Source organism: Cucurbita pepo, chromosome LG19, assembly GCF_002806865.2.
Source record: "Cucurbita pepo subsp. pepo cultivar mu-cu-16 chromosome LG19, ASM280686v2, whole genome shotgun sequence".
In the NCBI taxonomy this organism is placed as follows: domain Eukaryota; kingdom Viridiplantae; phylum Streptophyta; class Magnoliopsida; order Cucurbitales; family Cucurbitaceae; genus Cucurbita; species Cucurbita pepo.
The window spans coordinates 6,165,688-6,187,121 of record NC_036656.1 but is presented as its reverse complement, the minus strand read 5'-3'; the positions used below and the strand labels follow the sequence as shown (position 1 = coordinate 6,187,121).

Here is a 21,434-nt window from a genome sequence, read left to right as displayed (position 1 = left end):
CCATAATCATGAAAGCTAACAGAACCTTCTATAAACATGCCTCTATAATTCTTCTCTAAGAGGAGCTTGTTTAGCTTTAAAGAGAGAAAGGTAAAGGATTGGAACATATAATATGAAAAAGTCAACATAATCATAGTACTAACATGGACAACTGCAGCTGTACAAAAATTCTAAATGTCACTCATGAAGTGTTTTGGACCATCCACTCTTTTCCACACCCTTTATATTTAATTAGCTAAATGACATTGGTTTATAAAATATCAACGTAGAATCCAATGTTCACATGCATTTGAAACTCTAAGGACCCATTCTCTTTGTGGAATAGACATTTCATTGGATTCCTTTTTATGGAAAGAACTTCTCTTTGATCCTTTAATCAAGTGATTGAAAACTGGGGCCGACATAAAGATAAGAGAAGATGAGAATTTTCTGTTCTCATTTTGGATTAGCAAAATGAAAAAGGCATGCAGCTAGAAACTTTTGGTTGGGTAGAAATGTGAATTCCCTCAGGTCATCCTCAGGTCATCCTCAGGTCACCTGGGAGTTCTTAAGCTTGTCATTTAATATCAAGAAAGTATCAATCAAAGTCAACAGATGGAATCAAAAGTACCCTGCCATTGTGACTCAGAATTCTGGGAAGCTTTAGAAACTATGGGTGACGAAGTAAGCACCAGAGGATCTAAAACAATGGAGTAAGGTTGTACCTTGGCAGAGCACCACTTACCTGAAATTCGAATAGTTGGTGCCCCCAGATATCCTGTCTGGCGAGCCATGGCACCATGTGATTGCCCATGATTTGAGAGGCTATGGCGATTTAAAATCGCCACCAAGCCCCCATTTCCACACCGTTCTTCTTCTCCCCTAACATGGTGTAAAGATTTATGCTGTAATAGTACTTTTGAACTGTTCAGGAATTAGGCATTCATTGTGGGAATAGATTGATTGAGAAGCAATTGCTGGGTGACATACAAGCTTGTTCAGACCTGATAAGGTCGATGGCCTTATCTTGCTCTTCCTTGATTTCCAAGATCTTCACAAACTAAATCTGCTGAATCTATCAGAAAATAATTGGATATCGTTGTCATGTGGTTCAGTTTCATGTCAGCACAAACATTTTGTTTTCTGCATTGCTTTTCTGAAGAACTGAATACTATGACTCGTTTGTGAAGGAACCAGGAAGAGCAGAGAAAACAATTGCTAGTTCGATTGAACGACAGTAACCAAGGAAGAATCCATCTCAGCCCTTGCTGGTATTGTGATCATTGATTGATCACCTAGAGATACCAATGAAGCTGTCACCATAGACAACGAGAAGGAGCTCCAAATTGGACATGTAAGCTATAACGAACAAGGATTCACATTTCTATTTGTCTGGTTATTTTCCAACAAAGTACAAAGGTGATCCCAATGTGAACCAGATTTTCTTTTTTCGTTTGCTTTTAAAACATGATAATAATGAAACTTGTTCGTTCTATTATGGTAGCAGGAACTGGGAGCTTCTGGAACCATGGCCGGGATAAAAAATTGGGGTCCTGACAATAAAGAAATTGGATTCGAATCAGCGAGAACCAAAGAATATGTGGAAGGAGATGTATTCAAGAGCCTCGTACCCGCCCTTGAAGTTATTATATTGGAGGCCACCATTTCATCCAACAGGAGAGAGCTCAGCAAGACTTCCGTGGACTTTTTCCTCTATAAATGTCTTTGTACATAGGCTCTGTGCTTCACCTCCTGTCATCTCAAAAGCAGAGAGATTTTCATTAACATGAAGAAAGAGGAAAGCAATGGATCAAATACTCAATTGTTGGAATACAAATACCAGCTTCTGCAATGAAGAAATAGCAATATAGTTGGAACAACAAATTTTATTCCTTTTGTCTTGTCAATTTGAGGAAGTTTAAGATGTTTTCATACACAATGAACGTGATCGAAGCTGCAGGGACATTCTTTTGAGAACCAAGTCACTCAAGAGTCAGCTAAGATAAATTACTATAAAAACAACACCATAGTTCATACCATAAGTCAAATTTCTATTTACTTGAAATGGGTATGTCAGAAGCATGGCAGCAATTTTAGAAGATCCTCCAAGAACAGCATAATCAACTGAATTCTGCATGAAAAAAATTCACAGTAAGAGTGTATATTTCATGCGGCGAAGACTAGGAACTATTGGAGAAGGTTCTTAAAAGGCAATGGTTTTTATTTCATCTGAATGTTGCTTATATTTATGATCATTGCAAGAATATACCCTAGGTGAATGGAAGAGGCTAAGATATACTCGAATATACTATTGTATGATTAGCTATATGGAGGACAAGCATCTGAAAAGGTTATACGCTATAGGCTAGATCAAATAAATATTTCATGTAACAGCACAAGGTCACCGCTAGCAGATATTATCCTTTTTGGGCTTTCACTTTCGGGCTTCCTCTCAAGGTTTTAAAACGCGCCCACTAGGAAGAGGTTTCTACACTCTTATAAGGAATGCTTCGTTCCCCTCTCCAACCAACGTGGGATCTTACAATCTACCTCCCTTGAGGGCCCAACATCTAGCTCTGATACCCGTTGTAACAGCCTAAGGTCACCGCCAGCAAATATTATTCTCTTTGGGTTTTCCCTTCGAGCTTCCCCTCAAGGATTTAAAATGTATCCACTAGGGAGAGGTTTCCACACTCTTAAAGGAATGATTCGTTCCCTCTCCAATAGATGTGGGATCTCACATTTCCACTTCTCCCATGACTCAATATAGTGGTGTTAGTAAACTCAAGCCAGAAACTTGTACCAGTAATTCCCCAGAACTTTGAGCATCCACTTTGGTCCATCCAGACCTCGAGTTGGCAATAAATGTACGGAGTTCTTCATAAACTGTAAATTGAATGCACCATGAGAAACCTGCTGAAGCAACCAAACACATCTATGAACTAATTCCATGAAATTCTGTCAACAGAATGCCTTTTTATGACAAATGTACAAACACTCCCATTCCATAAAAACACTCTCCCATTCCATAAAAGCCCTCAACAACATTTTTACAACCCCACAAGAAATACGAGGGAAAAAAAGGAATAAAGGAAGAAAAGGATAAAAAAAACTGATCCCAAGAGCCCATATTTGATAAAATGAAAATTAGAGTATAATGATATGAATGGAAGCCACGAAAGTTTAACCAATATGCATATATGTATTGATATATAGATGGATAGATAGGAAACGTATGATGCTATTAACGGAGCCAAAATTGCGAAAAGGGGAGATATCCTCACAAAACCAATGGGTTACAAAAACTAAGTAATATAATAAGATTACTGTGGAGAAGCAAAATAATCACACTGTTAAGAGAAAACATAAACTAAATCCAAACAGCTTACGAGGAAAAGGCCAGGAACAATCCCTCTATACAGAGCAGCAAAACTTTCCTCCCTCAAGATGGTTCTGAAGGCATCTGCAATTAAACACGATAGATGTGCACAGAATCAAATGAATGAGAAGTAATAGAGCAAAGCAATGAAATATCTACGAGGGGGATAACTACACTACAATTACAGCTTATGAAAGAAAGAAGAGAGGTGGCATACAACTCAGCTTCATATCGACTAGATAAAACAACTGAAGCTTAACTTAAAACAACCGTCACAGTTTTCGAAGTAAAAATAATCCCATCATCATCATTATAAGCCATTAAACATTATCACGACACGGTGGGAGAGAAGGGGGAAAATATGAAATACTGAAGCTTAACTTGAATACAAATCACAAGATCTTGTAATTTACTAGGATAAGATATATCCCAGAGAGCATATTAAGATAGAAGGGCAGACCATATAGCCAGAATAAGGTTGTGCTTGATGAAGAGGATTCTGAAGCTGCATTCTTGTTTTTACAAGCCAAACTGGATCTGTGCAAAAAAACAAACCTGAAGAGGCAGTAGAACCACAATTGTTAACATAATAAAAACTAAAAACTCTAATAAAATGAGGACAGAGAAACATTTTTCTAGTAAGCCAAAAGTGCAATAATGGAATTGTTTGACGTAAAATGCATAAAAGGTCCAAGAAGGTATTGCAGAGCTTCATGTTGGACTCACCAAAGCTCCTGCTTCTGCTGCAGAAACGAGATGAAGCCTGGGACTCAAGTTCTTTCCATTGTCTGAATACTTCATGTTGGACTCACCAAAGCTCCTGCTTCTGCTGCAGAAACGAGATGAAGCCTGGGACTCAAGTTCTTTCCATTGTCTGAATATCTTTGTTTGGCTCTGCCATAGCTACCATAAAACGGGGAAAACATTTAATGGAGTTTGAAAGACTAGATGAAATGTTCAGCCAACAAAGAAAATATTAATAAATTACTCAATCGCTTGGACAGACTTCAGTTATGTACTTAAATCACAAGTAGAATAATTATATCACAAGTTCACTACAAGAGTTGCTAACTAAAAGCCTTTCCCTCTTGTCTTTAGCTGAAGAGGCTTCAAGGATGGTTCAAAGTTGGTTGCCCCTACCTCTAGTACTAGAGATTTGAGCTCGTTTGAGGATATTACAAAATTAATTGGGTTTTTTTTAATAATTCTCAAAGGGGACCGATCCCTTTCCCTTGGTATTTTTTTCCCTTTTCTCATTTGAGGATATCAAAGGTGCTTTAGAGGAGGATAGTATGGATTTTAGTAATGATCCAGTTGGTAGATTTAGTAGCATTTGTTCTAATTTTGAAAGGAATCTGCATGACTTTTCCAAAGATTCAAGCGATGAAGGGCTTTTATATCCTTCATCAAGGGAAATAACTCTATCATTAATGCTGATCTCAACACTTCAGAAGCTCCAAAAGATTCTTAAGATATTATTGATGACCTTTGTAAATTTTTAAAGCTTGCAGCAGGTCCTTTGTCTGAGAAGGGGTTTGCTTTCAATGTTCCTCGTGGAAGGGAGTTGGAGTAGCGTTTCTTCCTGGAGTCTGCAAGGCTTTCTCGCTGAGTTTTGTCCTATGAACAGTGGTTTAGCCGTTTAGGAGCTGGTTTGTATATGGTTCTAGCTTCAATGGCTCTTCAGTTAAGCAGCCTTGCTTTTAGAACAATTTTGTTTGTTTGTTTGTTTGTTTGTTTGTCACACTTCATTCCTTGATGTTTTATTTTGGCTATTGTATCCTTTGAAAATCTTTTCCTTATTGGTTTGGTTGCTGGTTCTCTTCACTCCCTTCGGGAGTATGTATCCTTTGGGAATCTTTTACTTATTGGTTCGGTTGCTGGTTCTCTTCACTCCCTTTGGGAGTATGTATTTTCTGGGAATCTTTTATTTATTGGTTTGGTTGCTGGTTCTCTTCACTCTCTTTGAGAGTATCTATCCTTTGGGAATTGGTTTGGTTGCTGGTTCTCCTCACTCCCTTTGGGAGCACGTATCCTTTGGGAATCTTTTACTTATTGGTTCGGTTGCTGGTTCTCTTCACTCCCTTTGGGAGTATGTATCCTTTGGGAATCTTTTTACTTATCGATTTGGTTGCTGGTTATCTTCACTCCCTTTGGGAGTATGTATTTGGGAATCTTTTATTTATTGGTTTGGTTGCTTGTTCTCTACCCTCCCTTTGGGAGTTTGTATCCTTGAACTTTCTCTTTAAAACAAGACTTCTTTAGTTTTCAAAATTTAGAAGATTTTGACAAAAATATAGGTAGCAAAACAAAGAAACACATGAACAAAAGTAGTATTTGTATGCTTAATTTTTAAAAAACAACAAACCAAAACAAAATATTTCTCAAACATGACCTATAATTTATTCTAAGAGACAAGGCTGTGTGCTCCAACTGTACTTTATGCAAAGTGAATATTCATAAGTCACATGTGGGACGGGTCAAATGCAACAGATGATGGGCAGTCTGAAAGCACAAAAATGGACTCAAGCATTAGCATGAGTCATTTAATTACGATATGGATAAGATTAGACACACATAAGGATCATGAGAGCTTTTTTGTCTCGTGTCGATGAAGAACTGTATAAGGATCATACTAAAGGCGTTCCACAAATGTTCCTTATACTAAAATCGGATGCGGTTTATGGTTCGGACTTAGGGTCTTAGACTAAGACAAATGGCAGAAGAATTTGGTCTATGCGAGGAAGAATTCATCCTGAAAATGTGAGTTGCGAGCAATATTCGAACAAAGTTTCATCTAAAAGGTTAAGCAAGCAAATTTCATGGAACTTTCACTAAGTTCACCATTTCTTTTACAGAAGAACCAAATTAGTATAGCCCATATCACAAAATTCGTGGGGAAATAGCAGAAAAGGCCAACAAATGATCGGAATTAGGAGTAGCAAACACTGAATCTACAAACCTCCATCCGACCAATAGTGAAGATTGCATTAACTGTGTTCTTGTAAGTTGGAAGACTGGATCCTCTGCGATCACAACCTGCCATTTCGAGGGCAAAGGAGCAAAAACAAATGTTAGGGGTACAAAGACTTGAAACTCCAGATTTTTTGGTGACACACGCAAGCTAACTTTGAGCGGTCACATAAGTAAGCTACCTTGAAACCGGGTGCGGACGACATCTAGAGGATGCACGGCGGCGGACATCACCGGCGGTGGCATTCTCCCACTGCCACATGTCTGGCTGCGACACGATTACAGACGCTACACTTTGTGTTGTTTCTTTCCAGTTCATCGACGTTGAGAAATAATCAGAAACGAATGATTCAAAGCATGAAATTTCGGCGGCGTTGCGACGGAAAAAAGCAGAGCTCGGAGCTTTACGATGGGTAATTCAGACAGATTAAAAATGAAAGTCCGCAAAAGTTCAGGAAAATGTGGATCGAAATCTATTACATAAATTATCCATCTCTTACGATTCTTACCAATTATTAATTATTAATTATTTGTATTTAAAAAAAAATCCTCAAAAATTAAACTTATAAATATTAATTCCACACCAAATACAAACATTTACATGAAATTTAAAAAACCAAGTCTAAGTTACAAAACCTTAAAAACTAATTTTCAATTGTTTTAATTATAACTCGACATACCTAAAACAAATAATTCTTATGAATACTATTATATTTCAGATAAAATTGATTTTTATTACCATTCTTAATGGTTCAATCCTTCATTCAACCATATCAATAATTTCCCGCTCGCACGTACTTTTTCTACTTCTCAAATGGTTGATCGAATCAGAAGTTTAGCCATGGTGATACATGGGCTTCTTCTTCTTCTTCTTCTTCACCAATGTTTGAGTTTTACAAAGTTGCATTAAGAGGATGGTGTCTTGGAATACAAAAATAACTCATCGTAGAGAGAACTCTGTTCTTGAAGGGACGGTGTTTTAAGTTATTTGGAAGCTATGAATACAAAAGGCAAGTACCAAGAAATGTCTCTCTATCATCCACCCATACAATTCCAGGTCGAGAGGCAAAAATATGGAAAGTTCTAATAAGGCTCCATATGTTTTGAAGGAAACCAAACAATCCCATGTCTCATTCCAGGCCAAATGAATCATCAAGACTCAATGGTTTATATATATCTTCAACTGCTGTTCTGACTTGAAAAGTGCCATAAAAGCTTTGTATTTTCCGCAGTATCCTGATGGTGAAAGAAACAAACGAAATTACAAAATGGTAATGCCAACTACTACTGATACCATGATTCTACCCTATGTTATTGAATTGTACTGTTGCATAGTTGCAGAGGAATTTAGTAAAATTAAGTGACTTGCACAGATTATAATAAGAACGATGATGAATGAAGTAGCCATGCTAAAATCATAAGAAATAAAGCATGCAGAGTAACAGATAGAATAGGCCCTGCAGCTTGAAACTGTGTAATGCTGCTGCATGAATTGGCAATAGGCACTCTACAGGCTCAAAGTTACAACGACTATTAAATAAGGTTTTTGAGAGGTAACATACTATCGTGCCAGCGAGGACGCTGGCTCTTGAGGGAGGTAGATTGTGAGATTCTACATCGGTTGGAGAGGGGAACAAAGCATTTTTTATAAGGATTTGGAAACCTCTACCTAACAGACGTAGACGCATTTAAAACCATGAGGCTAATGGCGCTACGTAATGGACTAAAGTGGACAATCTACTAGCGGTGGGCTTGAGTTGTTACATATACTATCGTGTTCTAAAGCTTTTGTGGCATTTATGAAACTATGAAGGGAAAAAATAGATCAACACATTGCCTCATGTTACAATGACTATTAGATAAGGTTTTTTTGTTAACATTAATTATATTTTAGAATATAAATTATAGAAATAAGATTTTTTTAACACTACTTTGTATGAGCTTATTTATCTCAACTAACATTTGTTTTGCTCCAAAAAAAAAGATTGAAAAACTTATTGGACCATATAGGCATCAGCCATAAATCTTCATAAGAAGATGAAATGAACAAACAACAGAAAATTAAGATTTCAACAAAGAATCGCATTCTAAGGACCTTCATCTGCTACCTATTATCAACTTCTAAGTTTCTTATCTATTTTTTAGTTCCTTAAAAAAACGCACATACTCGGGCTATTGTGTAGTTCCAGGTTAGGTTACACTTACATGACTGGATAAATCTGATCACTTCCAAACTGCACACACTTCCGTACCTCAAAGTCCGAGAATTTCTCCAGCTCAGGGTGAGTTAATAAAAGCACAGCAAGTATGTCAGAAAAAACTATAGAACCCATTTTCCAAATCACCTCATTTCCTCATCGATCGCACATTGGTTAGAGAGGGGAACAAAGCATTTCTTATAAAGGTGTGGAAACCTCTCCCTAGTAGACACGTTTTAAAATCGTGAGACTGCAGACAATATCTACTAGCAGTGGCTTGGGTTGTTACAAATGATATAAGAGCCAGGCACCGGACGGTGTGCCAGCGAGGACGCTGGGTCCCCAAGGGGGATGGATTGTGAGATCCCACATCGGTTGGAGAAGGAAACAAAGCATTCCTTATAAGGGTGTGGAAACCTCTCCTAGCGACGCGTTTTAAAACCATGAGGCTGACGGCTAACTGGCTAAAGCAGACAATATCTACTAGTGGTAGGCTTGAGCTAGGCACATTTGCATGCTTATTGCTTCATTGATTAAGAAATTGTGTTTCTTATCCAAGAAAGATAAAAAAAGCAGACACTCGAGCCATTTGGTAGCTACAGGCTAGTTTACACAGCTGGATAATCTTCTACCCTCAACTGTATAGTTTTGCGTCCCAAATCCAATTCATCAAGGACCACTCCTCAAGTTAGGATAACCGCAGGCATAGTATATAACATTCTATAGAAACTCATTATCATACTTGTAACTCTCAAGCTAGATTAGGTCCTCCGGAGTTGGGATCAAATTCTTCTGCTAAGCTACCACGGATAGGAACTAAAATTAAAGATTATCAGGTTTCATATCCATGAATCCATACCCTGACTACAACCCCAAAACATACCCAATGGCTATGATAAACTCATTATAACGTCCTGATGAATGCTCAATTACTAAGATAGGCTAACATGGTCTATACACATGGCATACAGTTTGAAACATGTAACTCGTTCTAAAATACACTTGCAAACAGTAAGACTACATTACCTCACTCCATTGAAACTTTGGCGCCAACCTCCTTCATCTTGGCAATAATCGTATCAGCTTCCTCTTTTGTCACCCCCTTCTTTAGAAGCGTTGGCGCCTTCTCTACCAAATCCTTAGCTTCCTTCAATCCCAAATTCGTAAACGTTCGCACTTCCTTAATGACCTTGATCTTCGACGCAGCATCAAAAGCTTCAAGCTTCACATCAAACGCCGTCTTCTCCGCCTTCTTCTCTTCACCGCCTTTCGCCCCAGAACCACCCTTGCCAGCGTTTTGCAAGCCACCGAACCCCATCCCCGGCATCATCACCGCCATTACCGGCATATCCTTCACATCCAACTTTTCTCGAAGAACCTCCGTAAGGTCTGCAACCTCAAGTAGCGTGAGACCGGAGATCTCATCCACAATGGCCGTAACTCTCTCTGAAGGGGCTGGTTTTGATTCCGGTGAAGCAACAGTGTAATTCCGGTGATTCAGCAATGAAAACGATGTCAATCTTTCCAACCCTAGAAGATTTAAATTGCAAGTAGACGGAGAATCAGAGGCAGAGTTTTGAGCGAAAGTTCTGCGAACCCTCGATAAATGAGATGAAATACTTCGCAAATGTCTCATCTCTTAAATGTATGGTAAATCGTGAATGTTGTTCCGTCGGCAAGTTCAGTGAGACAATGAGCTCTGTGCGTTCATGTGGAACATAGATTGTTCGCCGTCGTTCAGATTCTGTGAAGAAGCCTAAACCCTACCGTCGAGAGCGAAGCAGATGGTAAATTCCCAGGGTGGGCTTTTAGTTGGGCTTTCGAATCAGGTAGGCCCACCATTATTGGGCCGCCTCTGCAAGGAACGGCCCATCCAATCATCACGGTACAATATGAAAATACTGATCTGCTTCGCTCTCAACGGCCCATCAGTATTTTCATGAATTAAAAATAAAAAAAAGTATCGATGTTAAAATGGTGCCAACATTTTAACTAACATTTTCGTAATATTAAAATATTAAAATTTTTATTAAAATTAACTTATATCTTATTAATGGTATGCCAATTTAAACATAATTCATGCTTATTATATAAGGAATAAAACTATTTTATTATATATTTATAATGTATACACTAAATAAATAAATAGACTTAAATGGGTAAGATTATGTGATAAAATTTAAATTTGAGTTTTAGAAATTATATAAAATATTATATTCTATTCTATTTTTATTTATGAAATATTATTAAATTTAGTAGAATGGGTATTAAAAATGGAAAAAAGTTATCTATTAAATTTTTTTTAATAATAAAAAATAAAGAAAAATTCTCAATTCTCACTGGCGAAGCATCGTTTTTAATCTCATATCACTTGTTCGTTTGGAAGAGATCTTTTGACACAAGCTTATCGTAAAGCTTGAAGCGCGGTAAGAACAATGAAGACCTTCTTTTTGTGCCTCTTTAAACATATAATTAGACAAATTAATATCTTTGAGACACATAATCGAATTTACCGTGTTTGAATAAATAAATGAAAGAGGGTGAAGGAAAGAACAGGGATAGTGAAACTCGAGTCGAATAAAAGAAAAATTTGAGAATGAATACTAAAATAGGAAGAGCCGAGAAAGCTTACTAGATAAGGAAACAAGGTCAATGATGTCAAGGCCTTGATTTTGGAACCCTATTGAGAAGGGTTTGGAAAGTGCTGTTTGGAGCTGGAATGTTGTTGTTAGAGCCACTCAAACTCGCAGTTCTTGAGTCATTCCTTACCAATGGATCCTCCCAAGAGGGTCCACCCGCCTGTCAAGTTCAATATATATTACGTAAATTTCACAACAAACTGAGAATCATTTCACCATTCAAAGCATACAGCACTTACAATGACAGTGGAATCTCTTGCAGCCAAAGCCAAGATATCAGCACAACAAACTGTTTGTGGGCATTCTTTCTCCAATGCAGATTTGATCTCATCAATCACCTCAAACCCTCTAAGTTTTCTATTTGGGTTTAATTCAATAGGACCTTATACGTTGAACTGTACCCGAATTGATATCTTATCTTAGAACTAAAAAAAACTTAATTTTAGAGTTGAAACTAACTTAAATGCTAGGAGTTTCGACTCTCCCAAGCCAAGCCTAATGGGTAAAATGTAAAATTTCATCTCATTAATAATGCTTTTATCCATAAATGGCAACAATCCTAATACTTCTAGAAAAACTCAACATTTTGTTAAAATGTCTAAGAAAAAACATTACTCACCCTCTATTAATATTCAACCCTTCAATTTCTGAGAATATGGATAGTAATGTCTGATAGGTTGATAGCTTCAAAAACTAAGCTTTGCCTAAATCACTTTTGCGTCTGCCTATAGTCCTTGATCCAATGGCAAACAGCCGAATTCCTTTAGTGAACTCTCTAAAGACTGAAACAGAGAGGTTCATATTGAACCATAATTTTTCTCAGATGGTATTCGTGTCGGTCGAGAAGAGGAAGAGGATGATGGGCGATCCCAGGAGGCTTCACTGACAATTGCATCGTTGAAGCCTTCCGCTCTCGGGTAGCTATGTCCTGCACCACTCACCTAATTTCATGGATACAAATTCAAACATGTCACAAACTTACAACTGAGTCGGTAGACTATAACAAGTGATTGCTAGACCTGACAAGAAAATACAAGCCTTGAAAAGACACTGTCAGTATAAGCTAGTTTCACACCGAAGGTTACGCAATATTCTGCTAAATCTACATGAACGAAGAAATAAAACTTACGAGAACTGGTTTGATAACTCTTCTGTTTTATTTAAAAAATTATGCCTACTTCCCCTTCATTTCTATGATATGTTTCAAATATGTTTTTTTTTTTACAAACACATGTTAACTCTTAGCCAAATTCCGAAAACAAAACAAGTTTTATTTTATTTTTATTTTCTTAAAAAATTTGGCTTACATTTTAAAGACGTTGAAATAAAAGGGAAATACATTGGTAAGCTAAAATTTAAGAATACTTGAAAACTAAAACTAAAGTAGCTATAAAATCGGCCCAGGGGATTCATTTCAATACAGGGAAAAAAAATCCTAAGATGAGATGATGTATATACATGATCTAGTCAGTAATAGTGAATTAAGAATTGCCAACGAACAGGACAAGATGTCACCGAAGGAAACTTTTTGGTTTCTAGAAATAATGGTTGCATTGAAAAGAAAAAGAAATAAGATAACTAAACTTTACATCAAAAAGGGGGCTGCAAACTTACAGTTTCCAAGCAGGCGGATAGTAATGTCATGCCCGGCAATGCATCAATTCCACGCTACAGACATAAGTATCGAACAATAACGGTACATTTCACAGGAAAAAAAATGTCTAACCGCAATGACATTGAAAGGTAGCTTACCTGGCCTTGCACTTGGGTCTTGTAAACAAATCCTCCACAGCAAAATAGCGACGCTCCGACTATGAATCTGCTCATGCACAATTTTTTAAGGCATCAAAAACCATAAAAAAAATTATTTTAAACAGGCTATTGAAAGGTTAACGTACGACTTATTTTCTAGTTGATCAAATAGAGCAAGAGGTTGCAGCTGAACATGCCACTTAAATGAAGCCACAACAAATGGGCACATCTAGATCATTTTAATATTTTATAAGCCCCCCAAAGCATGCAGAGGTAGACCAGGAGACCAGTTACTTTGCAGAAAGTTATCCAGACTATACAGCACCCAAACTGTTTTAATACCTGAAGATCTAGATACTAAAACTTGCGTATATGCAGAAGATTAAGAAGAAAGACTTGACATACATGCAAGAGAGTATTCCAAATGTGGCCCATCCTTGCATGTAATCTCCTTGTACGTCTTGCCTTTTTTCTGCAAAAGATAAAACTCAAAGGTAGACTTAGGTTTAGCTTTCACGCCTTTAAAAAAAGAACAATCATGTTAGACACTGTTGTATTTCCTGGATGACCCTAAATTTAGTTCCTACGACAACTTCAATTTAAAGGAATGCATGGGTGGTATGTTGCATGAGAGAGAGATTCTCACCACACATTTTGGCAAGAAAAAAATTAATTGGTTCATAATCAGCCACAGGGATTGTGACGTTAACAGCATATGGAACGTCCCTGGCAATGTCACCTGAGATAATTACAGGTTTGAGACAATATGAGGATTATCATAAATAATTAATCGAGAATTCCATTGTATAGAAAAAATTAAAAAAAAAAACACCCATACATCTCCAGTCAATCATCAACATCGAGGGTGACAAAGTTGTAGGGTAGCTCCCAGTTGCCCCTGAGCCCGATACTTTCACCTCTAGTCCATTTTCTGGAAAAACCTGCAAATGTTTGATCAAATTGCATCAGCTACAAAGAATACCAATTTTCAGTTTATTATTCAACTAACTGAGAACTCAATACCTGAATAATCGGTTTCTGTACAAAAGAGGAAAGTGATGCAATTGCAGTCATATAAAGAACCAGACTAGTCTGCTCTGTGCTAAAGCTAAAGAAATAAACGTGAACTTGGATAAATAGATCTTCTATCATTATCAAATAGCAAAGACAGAATATAATGGATGGATACAAGGCGATGAACTTTTACCTGAATGCACGGTGTGGCTTCTCATAGCCTAATTGAGTCAAACCATTGTAAACCTGTGGTATTATTCAAAGTACATCCTCTTAAATAATTCAATCAAAGAACTTTTTTTTCTAAGCCAACTTGAAATGACAATAGTATCTTACAATTTCCCATGATCGAGGGTGAAAACCAACAGTAAACCCTTTGAAAACACGTGGGCCTTGTATCTCACAAGGGATGGCAAGATCGACAATAACTCTGAGGCAGATAACAATTATAAGTGAGATACTTTCTCTCCGCCAAGAGAACTTCTCCTTTCAAGAAATAATATCTAAAATCCCCATGCACTGCGAAGCATCCCTAATTAACATTGATACTTTGTTTTTATTCCATAAAAATTTCCAATCATTCAAGTTATTACAAATATTAATGAAAACACGACTGGCCTCCATGCTTCACTCACTACAGCATGGTGGATTGTGCAGGATAAAGATGTGTGCCTGGTTTAGAGATGTGGTTAACACTACAGAACTAACATGTAACTTAATATTATCGAGAAATTTCTCTATCAGGCTGATAGGTATCTTGCATCCAAAGAACCGCACAGGGGAGGTGGTGTGAATGCATTTTTAAAGGAGGCTGTGCTGCTTCTGTATTTTTCTGCATAAGGGTGTAAAATGAATTGTTGGATAAGAGTGGGCCCAATCAAGTTATGGAGTTGTAAGAAATAGGGAGAGAATGAGAAGGCAGCAAAGTGACGGGTACAAATTTGGATACTTCGTGGGAGACAGATTCTCTAAATCCTGTATCAGTGGACTGAGATTTCCATTTACATTTCCACATAACACAGTAGTAGCAGTGACGCTAATTGTTGTCCCGGGGAAATCAGAAAAAGAGTGAATGCTTACTAATGCCATAAGCTAGACTTCAATTGTCTATTACGAACTGCAGATGACAGATTCTTCACTTTCATGTTCTAAAATATTGTCTTCGCTTTCGTGAAAAGGAAGTATTTATCCCAGCCAACAACAAATAAGCTCTTGAAAGACACAACTATGCATGATTTTCAAGAATATTTGGCACCCATGCTTCAAAAGAAGAAGAAAGGTTCCATTCAGCTACTCAGTTCTTTCGCACTGAGTTCCATAAACTTCAATAAATAAGCCAGTTTCTTTAGTCCACTCATCATGAAAACCGTAAACCATCATTCAAGGATTGCACACATGTTTAGATTCAGTAAATTAAAAATGTAACTCTTAAAGAAATCAAGGAGTTACGTGCAAGACCTGCAACTGGACTCATGAGTGATATTGCAGATGCATCCCAGACCACCTATAATAAGATGATGAATGTGTTCATCACTAGTATCAACATATTCCAAGAGCACTAATATCAAACATGTGCATACAGTTCTCAGAAAATCAAAGAACTAAAATTTCCAAGAATTTTACCGTGCAAGATAATGAATATAGAAATGAAAGTTGCTAGTAAAATAATTTAGATAAATATGAGTGACAGAGGGCTCATGTATAGCATGCATGCATATCTATGTATTAACATAGTTTCCAGAATTGTATTAGGTAAATATGAGTGACAGAAGTTGTCATGGATCCCAAGAAGCATATTTTCTAGGCAGCCAAAATTGTATTGACATAGTTTCCAGAAAAATTTAGGAGTTGATAGACCAATGAAGGAAGATTGGGGACAAAAAGCTGACTAACCTTTACATTGTCCATTTAAACAACCTCTACACATAACATTTACCTGAAATTAGAATTCCATGGTCCATAAGAAGCCATAAAACCAAATACATAAGTTTGAAGAATTGAGAGAGAGTCAAATATAAAACTAACCTGCGCAGTCCTCCCCAATTTGTCATAACTATGCTCACAAGAAGTCAGGTCGCCATTGTAATAATCCTGAACAGATGGAAATTGGAATGATTATGATGTCAGTTCTATATAATCTGATCCAACAAGTTATAATGTCAACAAAAGCTAAGAATGAAATAGTTTTTGTTTTCCTTTTCAATCAGAAACAGAAAAATTCATTCATAAAACGGGGAGTATAAACAAAGGGAGATAAGGAGTATCCCAGAGGCCCTGCAATCATTTAAAACTCATTTAATTCTTATCATCATTATTAAAGGGAAAATTGTCAAATTGTAAGTTCGGTCGGTGAGCTTTCAAGATTATGTCTATTTAGTCGATAGAAATTAAAAGAAAAAAATTCTAATAGATTTATGAACTTTCAAGATTATGTCTATTTGATCTTTATACATTTTAACTATTAGTTTGAATTTTTTTGAAACTCCTCTTTTAAGTTATCTTCATGCAAGAGAAAAAAAACTAAAAATGAACATCCATTTACATTAGAAACTAAGCTTACTTGAACAAAGTCGGCATGTCCTGAACCAGATACAAAGTAGTTGAACTTATCAAATCGACCAAAATCTACATATCCCTGGTTAACCAGGAACAGATGCACTAGAGATATGAATGAGACTGACCAAGCCGTTGAAAGCATGAATAGAAAAAGAAAATATGAATCAAATGTATTCAAGAGATAATAAAACTATAGTAGTTGTTTCAGGGCGAGAACTAGCAACAATGTAATGAAGGGCACAATTCTTTAACTACAGCAAGTATAAAAGAATGAATGAAATCAATGCAATTCTTCTCAGTCAATTTTGACAGTTCCCGGAAAATGGTTAACCCAAAATGAAATGGAAAGCAACTTCCTTCAGGCCGAAGAAAATATATACATTTTCCAGACCTCCTACTCTCTAACCCTTAACCATTTACTGATGGAACTCCAACAGTGGCGAATCTCAAGTAAAGATGGCATGCGTATGTAAATCTTTCTTCATCAAATATGGCACTAAGATGTTGCTAACATCCCTCTGACAAATATCTTCAAAGTAAATCAAAGGTCATTGTAAAGTAATCTAACAGAGATGCATTACCACTTGTGATCTACTTTCCACATCTTTGCAAAACTGAACCACCAAGTCAGAACCCTATATCAAGTGATGTTTGACTCAATATTGCCTGAATTCATGTATTTATAAGGAGTTTAAAAATATAATAAAAAGTTTCATTAGTTAAGTAAAAAGAACATCACCTTCTCCTCATATTCAAATGGGTGTCCAATCCAGCTGCTCTAATTACGAGTTAAGTAAGCTAAAAACATAATAACACCAGAAGCAAAATTGAGGAACAGGCAAAAAGAAATGTAAAGGGAAGTTGATTTCAGATCCCATAGAGGAACAAAAACAGAAAGTTCAATATGACAGATGAAGATGCTAACATATTGACTGGATCACCAACATTAATAAATAAAACCATATCAAGAAAAATCCACTTAAAGCCACAAGGAACTTCATGGAAAAGGTTTCCTAAAATGAGTCCATTACTGATCACGAACCTCTAGAAAGATTCATTTGGGATAAAGTGAAGCCAACAAACATCACAATGAAGAAAGTTATAAAAGGATCAACCTAGATTTGATTGTTTTCCAAATGCAAATTGTTTTCCCATCTCCCTAATGAACTGTGCATTTGGTCATTCTTGTTACCACATCTAGGTCCTTGCAAGTAGTAATACAGACCATTCTGAGTAGGATACAAAGTCAATGATGTGACTAGAATTGTCAAAAACATAGCAACTGGAACTTGGCATTGCAATTGCATTCATTTCAACAGCCTGTAAAAGAACATCTAAACAAAGAAATTTCTGTATGAGAGAAAGTGTAATTCAACATTTGAAAAAGAGACAAAATAAGCTGAATAATGCAAGCTTACTAATTAATGCACTGAATAGTAGTAAATGTAAAGAACAAACACCAATATGATATCTTGTACTCATATTTTTATCTTTCTTTCAACGTTTGAACATATCCTGCAGGCTGCAAATAAGTTTAGTAAGCTCTACAGTAGAAGCATCACAACTAGAAAAAGAGAGAAAAAAAAAAAGTTAACGAGCCTGAATAGTGTAATCTAATACTCAAAATATTGCTGCCATAAAACCGAAGGCTTGAGTTAAAGCATTCGTCAAGTTAGTGTAGGGCAGGAGAATGTAGAATCGAATAACACTAGCATGTTCAAAATATCCAGGAGAACCATACGAGCAAGATTCAAAAAGGCAAGATGAACAAATTGAAACAGATATCCAATTTGAGGAACAAATCGTGAAAATACTAATTAAAACTTATATTCAATACTACATTTACGAATTTGGATCGGTTCCAGCTCCATAGCGAGAAAATGGAATGTGTAGCTATGTTCAAGTCCAGCTGAATTCAAGCCTCCAAACTGCTTCCGAAAAATGATAATGAAGAACACGAAAGCAAAAATACCTGAAACCTTGAAGTGAATAGCTCCGTTCGGTTTCTCGGCTCGAAATACGGGATGAATCCGCGAAAACCTGCGATTACGGGAAATGATCAGGCCATTGCACCAGCAACGCGGGCATTGCCTGGTAAGAACTTTCCATTAACAAAATATGGTAGAATCTTACTTAAAATAAAATAATAAACTATACATACACGCGGGCATTTCTTTATGAGACTATTTTATATTAATTCAGATTCATCTCAATAACTGTAGTAAATTCTATTTTAATTTTGTTTTCTTTTTACATATACGACAAGTAATAAAAATATATCTTTAGTTTTTGTATATTTTAATTCAAAAAATTATTAAATGTAATTTTGTCATCAATCAAGTTCTCGGGCGCCACGTTCATGTTGACCTTAGTTGGGCCCAAGTAAAAAGGCTATTATTGGGCCGGGCCAAGAGACTCAAAATCTGCATGGGGCCCACGGCCCAATGTATCCCATGAGGAGCTCAAATTCGACTTTTTCTAACCCAATTCAAAAGAGAGGAAGAAAATTAAAAAATAAAATAAAATAAAAAGAACATGACCTTAGTTTGGGCCCAAGTAAAGAGACTAATATTGGGCCGAGAGACCCAAATTCTACATTGGGCCCGCGGCCCAATGTATTCCATGAGGAGCCCGAATTCGACTTTTCCCCTTCTGACCTTAGTTTGGGCTCAAGTAAAGAAGCTATTATTGGGTCAAGAGATTCAAAATCTGCATTGGGCCCACGGCCCAATGCATCCCATTAGGAGCCCAAATTCGACTTTTCCTAACTCTATTCAAAAGAGAAGAAATTAAAAAAAATGACCTTAGTTTGGGCCCAAGTAAAGAGACAATTATTGGGCCAAAAAACCTACTTTGGGCCCATTAGGAGTCCAAGTTTGACTTTTCTAACCCAATTCAAAAGAGGAGAAAATTTCAAAAGAAAAAGAACATGACCTTAGTTTGGGCCCAAGTAAAGAGACAATTATTGGGTCAAGAAACCTACAATGGGCCCATTAGGAGCCCAAGTTTAACTTTTCTAACCCAATTCCAATTCAAAAAAGGAAAAAAAAAAAAAAAAAAAAAAAAAAAAAAAAAAAAAAAAAANTTCTCACCACTAAACTACAGCCACTTAGATGTTGTAGAAGTTGTACACAAAATTATTTAACTAAAGAAAGTTCGAGGAGGAGAGACAAAGAGGCATGAAAATGCGGCTACTTTTGTGGGGTTTTGTGGAAAACAAGTTTAAAAAGGACCGATGTCCTTTTAAGAATATGGAGATTGGATGCCCTTGTTTTCAGGGCGTTGGGGTCTGCAACTCACAGAACCCACGGCTTCTGGGTCCATCCATATTCCACGCACACACACACACACACATACCCTGTGGCACACATTTTGATACCAAAAACATAACAAAATAAAAGAAAAAGAAAAAGGTGGGTAACGTGGATTCCAATTGGGACTCCTTTTCCTTTTTGTACTTAAATAAAAGAGACATGGAATTTACAGAAAGCATCTTGGAATCCCAATGTTATTGCGTTTCCAATTATTGTTACACTTTTTTTAAGGCCGCATTATACCTTTTCTTTTTCTTTTCCTTTCTTTATAATTTTACTTTAAACTTAGAAATAGTGGGATCTGACCCCATTTCCCTCTCTTTCCCCCAATTTAATATTTCAGTTGACTTTCCTTATTTTTTAAAACCATAGTAAAAATCCGACTTTCCTCTTATATTTAACGATACAAAACTGTGAATACAAGATCGGTATCGTTTTCCATATACTAAGATATAACGAGGGAATACCAATAGAGGAGACGTAAGGACACGGGGTCTATGACAAAAATCACCCATCATTCTTCTTGCACTTTTTGATGAGTTTGACATAAAATAGGTATCATTTGATTCAAGAGGTAAAACGTTTTATAAACGTTGCTCTTTGTTAATATCAAGATGAATAAACGAGCTGCATGATTGTGAATAGTAAGACATGTTTTACGAGATAAAAAAAAAAAATAGATTTAAAAGTGCTTATAGTCGTGACATAGACAACCTTTGTTTGATATTGACATGTAAAAGGATTAACTTGAACACTTAATCCAGTGATTATGTTCATCAGCTAAAGAGCTATCCAGGCATGCTTCTACTGTAACCCAATAACTTCACAGTTTTGACTGTGACAAGAAAAGCCAAAAGTAGATTTAAAAGAAAAGTATTGCTTGTAATCTGAAGGACCCAGTAATCAAAATCCAATTTTGATTAAGGAATGAAACCCTATATTGCTTTATGACATGATATGGAAACCAGCCAAGATAGAGGGTAGGTAGGGTTTTTGGAGAAAGCTGCTTTTGATCTCCATCTCGATGCGTCAACGTCGGTATACTTTACTCTTAACTCTATAAGGCTTCGAGACGGAGCTTAACCCAAGTTTCGATTAAAAATGACGATGATCTACGTTTCATACGACACACAATTCTAGGAATAATTTCATTCAAAATCGTTATAGAGGATACATTGTTAGGATGGCACAACGGGCACACTAGATTTAGATGAACACAAGGAACAGAAGAGAGAAAATGCAAGAAAAATATTGGTTAAAGGTCTTGACAGGTATAGAGCTACAATTCACGAGGGAGGGACCATAATAGTGCTTCCCCAAAAGGCCTCATCTCAATAGAGATAGTATTCTAGTGCTTCCCCAGAAGGCCTCACCCCAATAGAGATAGTATTCTAGGCGTGTAAAACTATGAGTGAGTGAGAGAGAGAGGTCTTGACAGGTATCAGAGCTACAATTCACGAGGGAGGGACCACAATAGTGCTTCCACAAAAGGCCTCATCTCAATAGAGATAGTATTCTAGTGCTTCGTATAAGGCCTCATCCCAATAGAGATAGTATTCTACGTGTGGAAAACTATGAGTGAGAGAGAGAGAGAGAGAGAGAGAGAGAGAGAGAGAGAGAGAGAGAGAGAGAG

General features: G+C 36.7%; 3 protein-coding genes and 1 pseudogene across 4 annotated transcripts; all 4 read right to left on the bottom strand.

Annotated features, from left to right (window-relative positions):
- Nucleotides 1-1,339: 1,339 nt before the first annotated feature.
- On the bottom strand, nucleotides 1,340-3,733 carry LOC111782029 (annotated as a pseudogene).
- A 141-nt stretch (nucleotides 3,734-3,874) lies between these two features.
- On the bottom strand, nucleotides 3,875-6,802 carry LOC111782030 (folate transporter 1, chloroplastic-like). The gene is made up of 4 exons (XM_023662795.1): nucleotides 6,511-6,802; nucleotides 6,318-6,394; nucleotides 4,085-4,261; nucleotides 3,875-3,913 (listed from the first exon to the last, which is right to left on the bottom strand). The coding sequence occupies exons 1-4, from the start codon at nucleotides 6,572-6,574 to the stop codon at nucleotides 3,878-3,880; spliced, it is 354 nt and encodes a 117-aa protein (XP_023518563.1). The 5' UTR covers nucleotides 6,575-6,802; the 3' UTR covers nucleotides 3,875-3,877.
- A 405-nt stretch (nucleotides 6,803-7,207) lies between these two features.
- On the bottom strand, nucleotides 7,208-10,294 carry LOC111782287 (50S ribosomal protein L7/L12). Its single transcript, XM_023663138.1, has 2 exons — nucleotides 9,553-10,294; nucleotides 7,208-7,564 (listed from the first exon to the last, which is right to left on the bottom strand). Exon 1 carries the CDS (start codon nucleotides 10,160-10,162, stop codon nucleotides 9,554-9,556), a length of 609 nt encoding a protein of 202 aa, XP_023518906.1. The 5' UTR covers nucleotides 10,163-10,294; the 3' UTR covers nucleotides 7,208-7,564; nucleotide 9,553.
- A 1,374-nt stretch (nucleotides 10,295-11,668) lies between these two features.
- Nucleotides 11,669-18,593, bottom strand: LOC111781176. 2 transcript variants are annotated; one of them, XM_023661631.1, is made up of 18 exons: nucleotides 18,460-18,593; nucleotides 17,906-18,009; nucleotides 17,730-17,821; nucleotides 17,227-17,265; nucleotides 17,069-17,122; nucleotides 16,492-16,566; nucleotides 15,957-16,022; nucleotides 15,825-15,867; nucleotides 15,381-15,435; nucleotides 14,268-14,361; nucleotides 14,125-14,177; nucleotides 13,941-14,025; nucleotides 13,756-13,858; nucleotides 13,564-13,656; nucleotides 13,323-13,389; nucleotides 12,918-12,984; nucleotides 12,780-12,833; nucleotides 11,669-12,106 (listed from the first exon to the last, which is right to left on the bottom strand). In XM_023661631.1, exons 2-18 carry the CDS (start codon nucleotides 17,967-17,969, stop codon nucleotides 11,963-11,965), a joined length of 1,248 nt encoding a protein of 415 aa, XP_023517399.1. In that variant the 5' UTR covers nucleotides 17,970-18,009; nucleotides 18,460-18,593; the 3' UTR covers nucleotides 11,669-11,962. The 2 variants fall into 2 exon arrangements, with proteins under 2 accessions (XP_023517399.1, XP_023517400.1); XM_023661632.1 differs by having other exon boundaries at nucleotides 15,390-15,435.
- Between the last annotated feature and the right edge of the window lie 2,841 nt (nucleotides 18,594-21,434).

Bases quoted from the DNA above. Each gene is read 5' to 3' on its own strand.
- LOC111782030 (XM_023662795.1), bottom strand. From the start codon at position 6,574: ATGCCACCGCCGGTGATGTCCGCCGCCGTGCATCCTCTAGATGTCGTC. The intron at 4,262-6,317 runs GTTTGTAGATTC...GTTTTATGGTAG, and splicing joins TCACTATTGGTCGGATGGAG to CTATGGCAGAGCCAAACAAA. The intron at 3,914-4,084 runs GTGAGTCCAACA...CTGCCTCTTCAG, and splicing joins CAGCAGAAGCAGGAGCTTTG to GTTTGTTTTTTTGCACAGAT.
- LOC111782287 (XM_023663138.1), bottom strand. From the start codon at position 10,162: ATGAGACATTTGCGAAGTATTTCATCTCATTTATCGAGGGTTCGCAGA.
- LOC111781176 (XM_023661631.1), bottom strand. From the start codon at position 17,969: ATGAGTACAAGATATCATATTGGTGTTTGTTCTTTACATTTACTACTA. The intron at 15,868-15,956 runs GTTAGTTTTATA...TTCTAATTTCAG, and splicing joins AATTGGGGAGGACTGCGCAG to GTAAATGTTATGTGTAGAGG. The intron at 13,859-13,940 runs GTATTGAGTTCT...AAACATTTGCAG, and splicing joins TACAGAAACCGATTATTCAG to GTTTTTCCAGAAAATGGACT.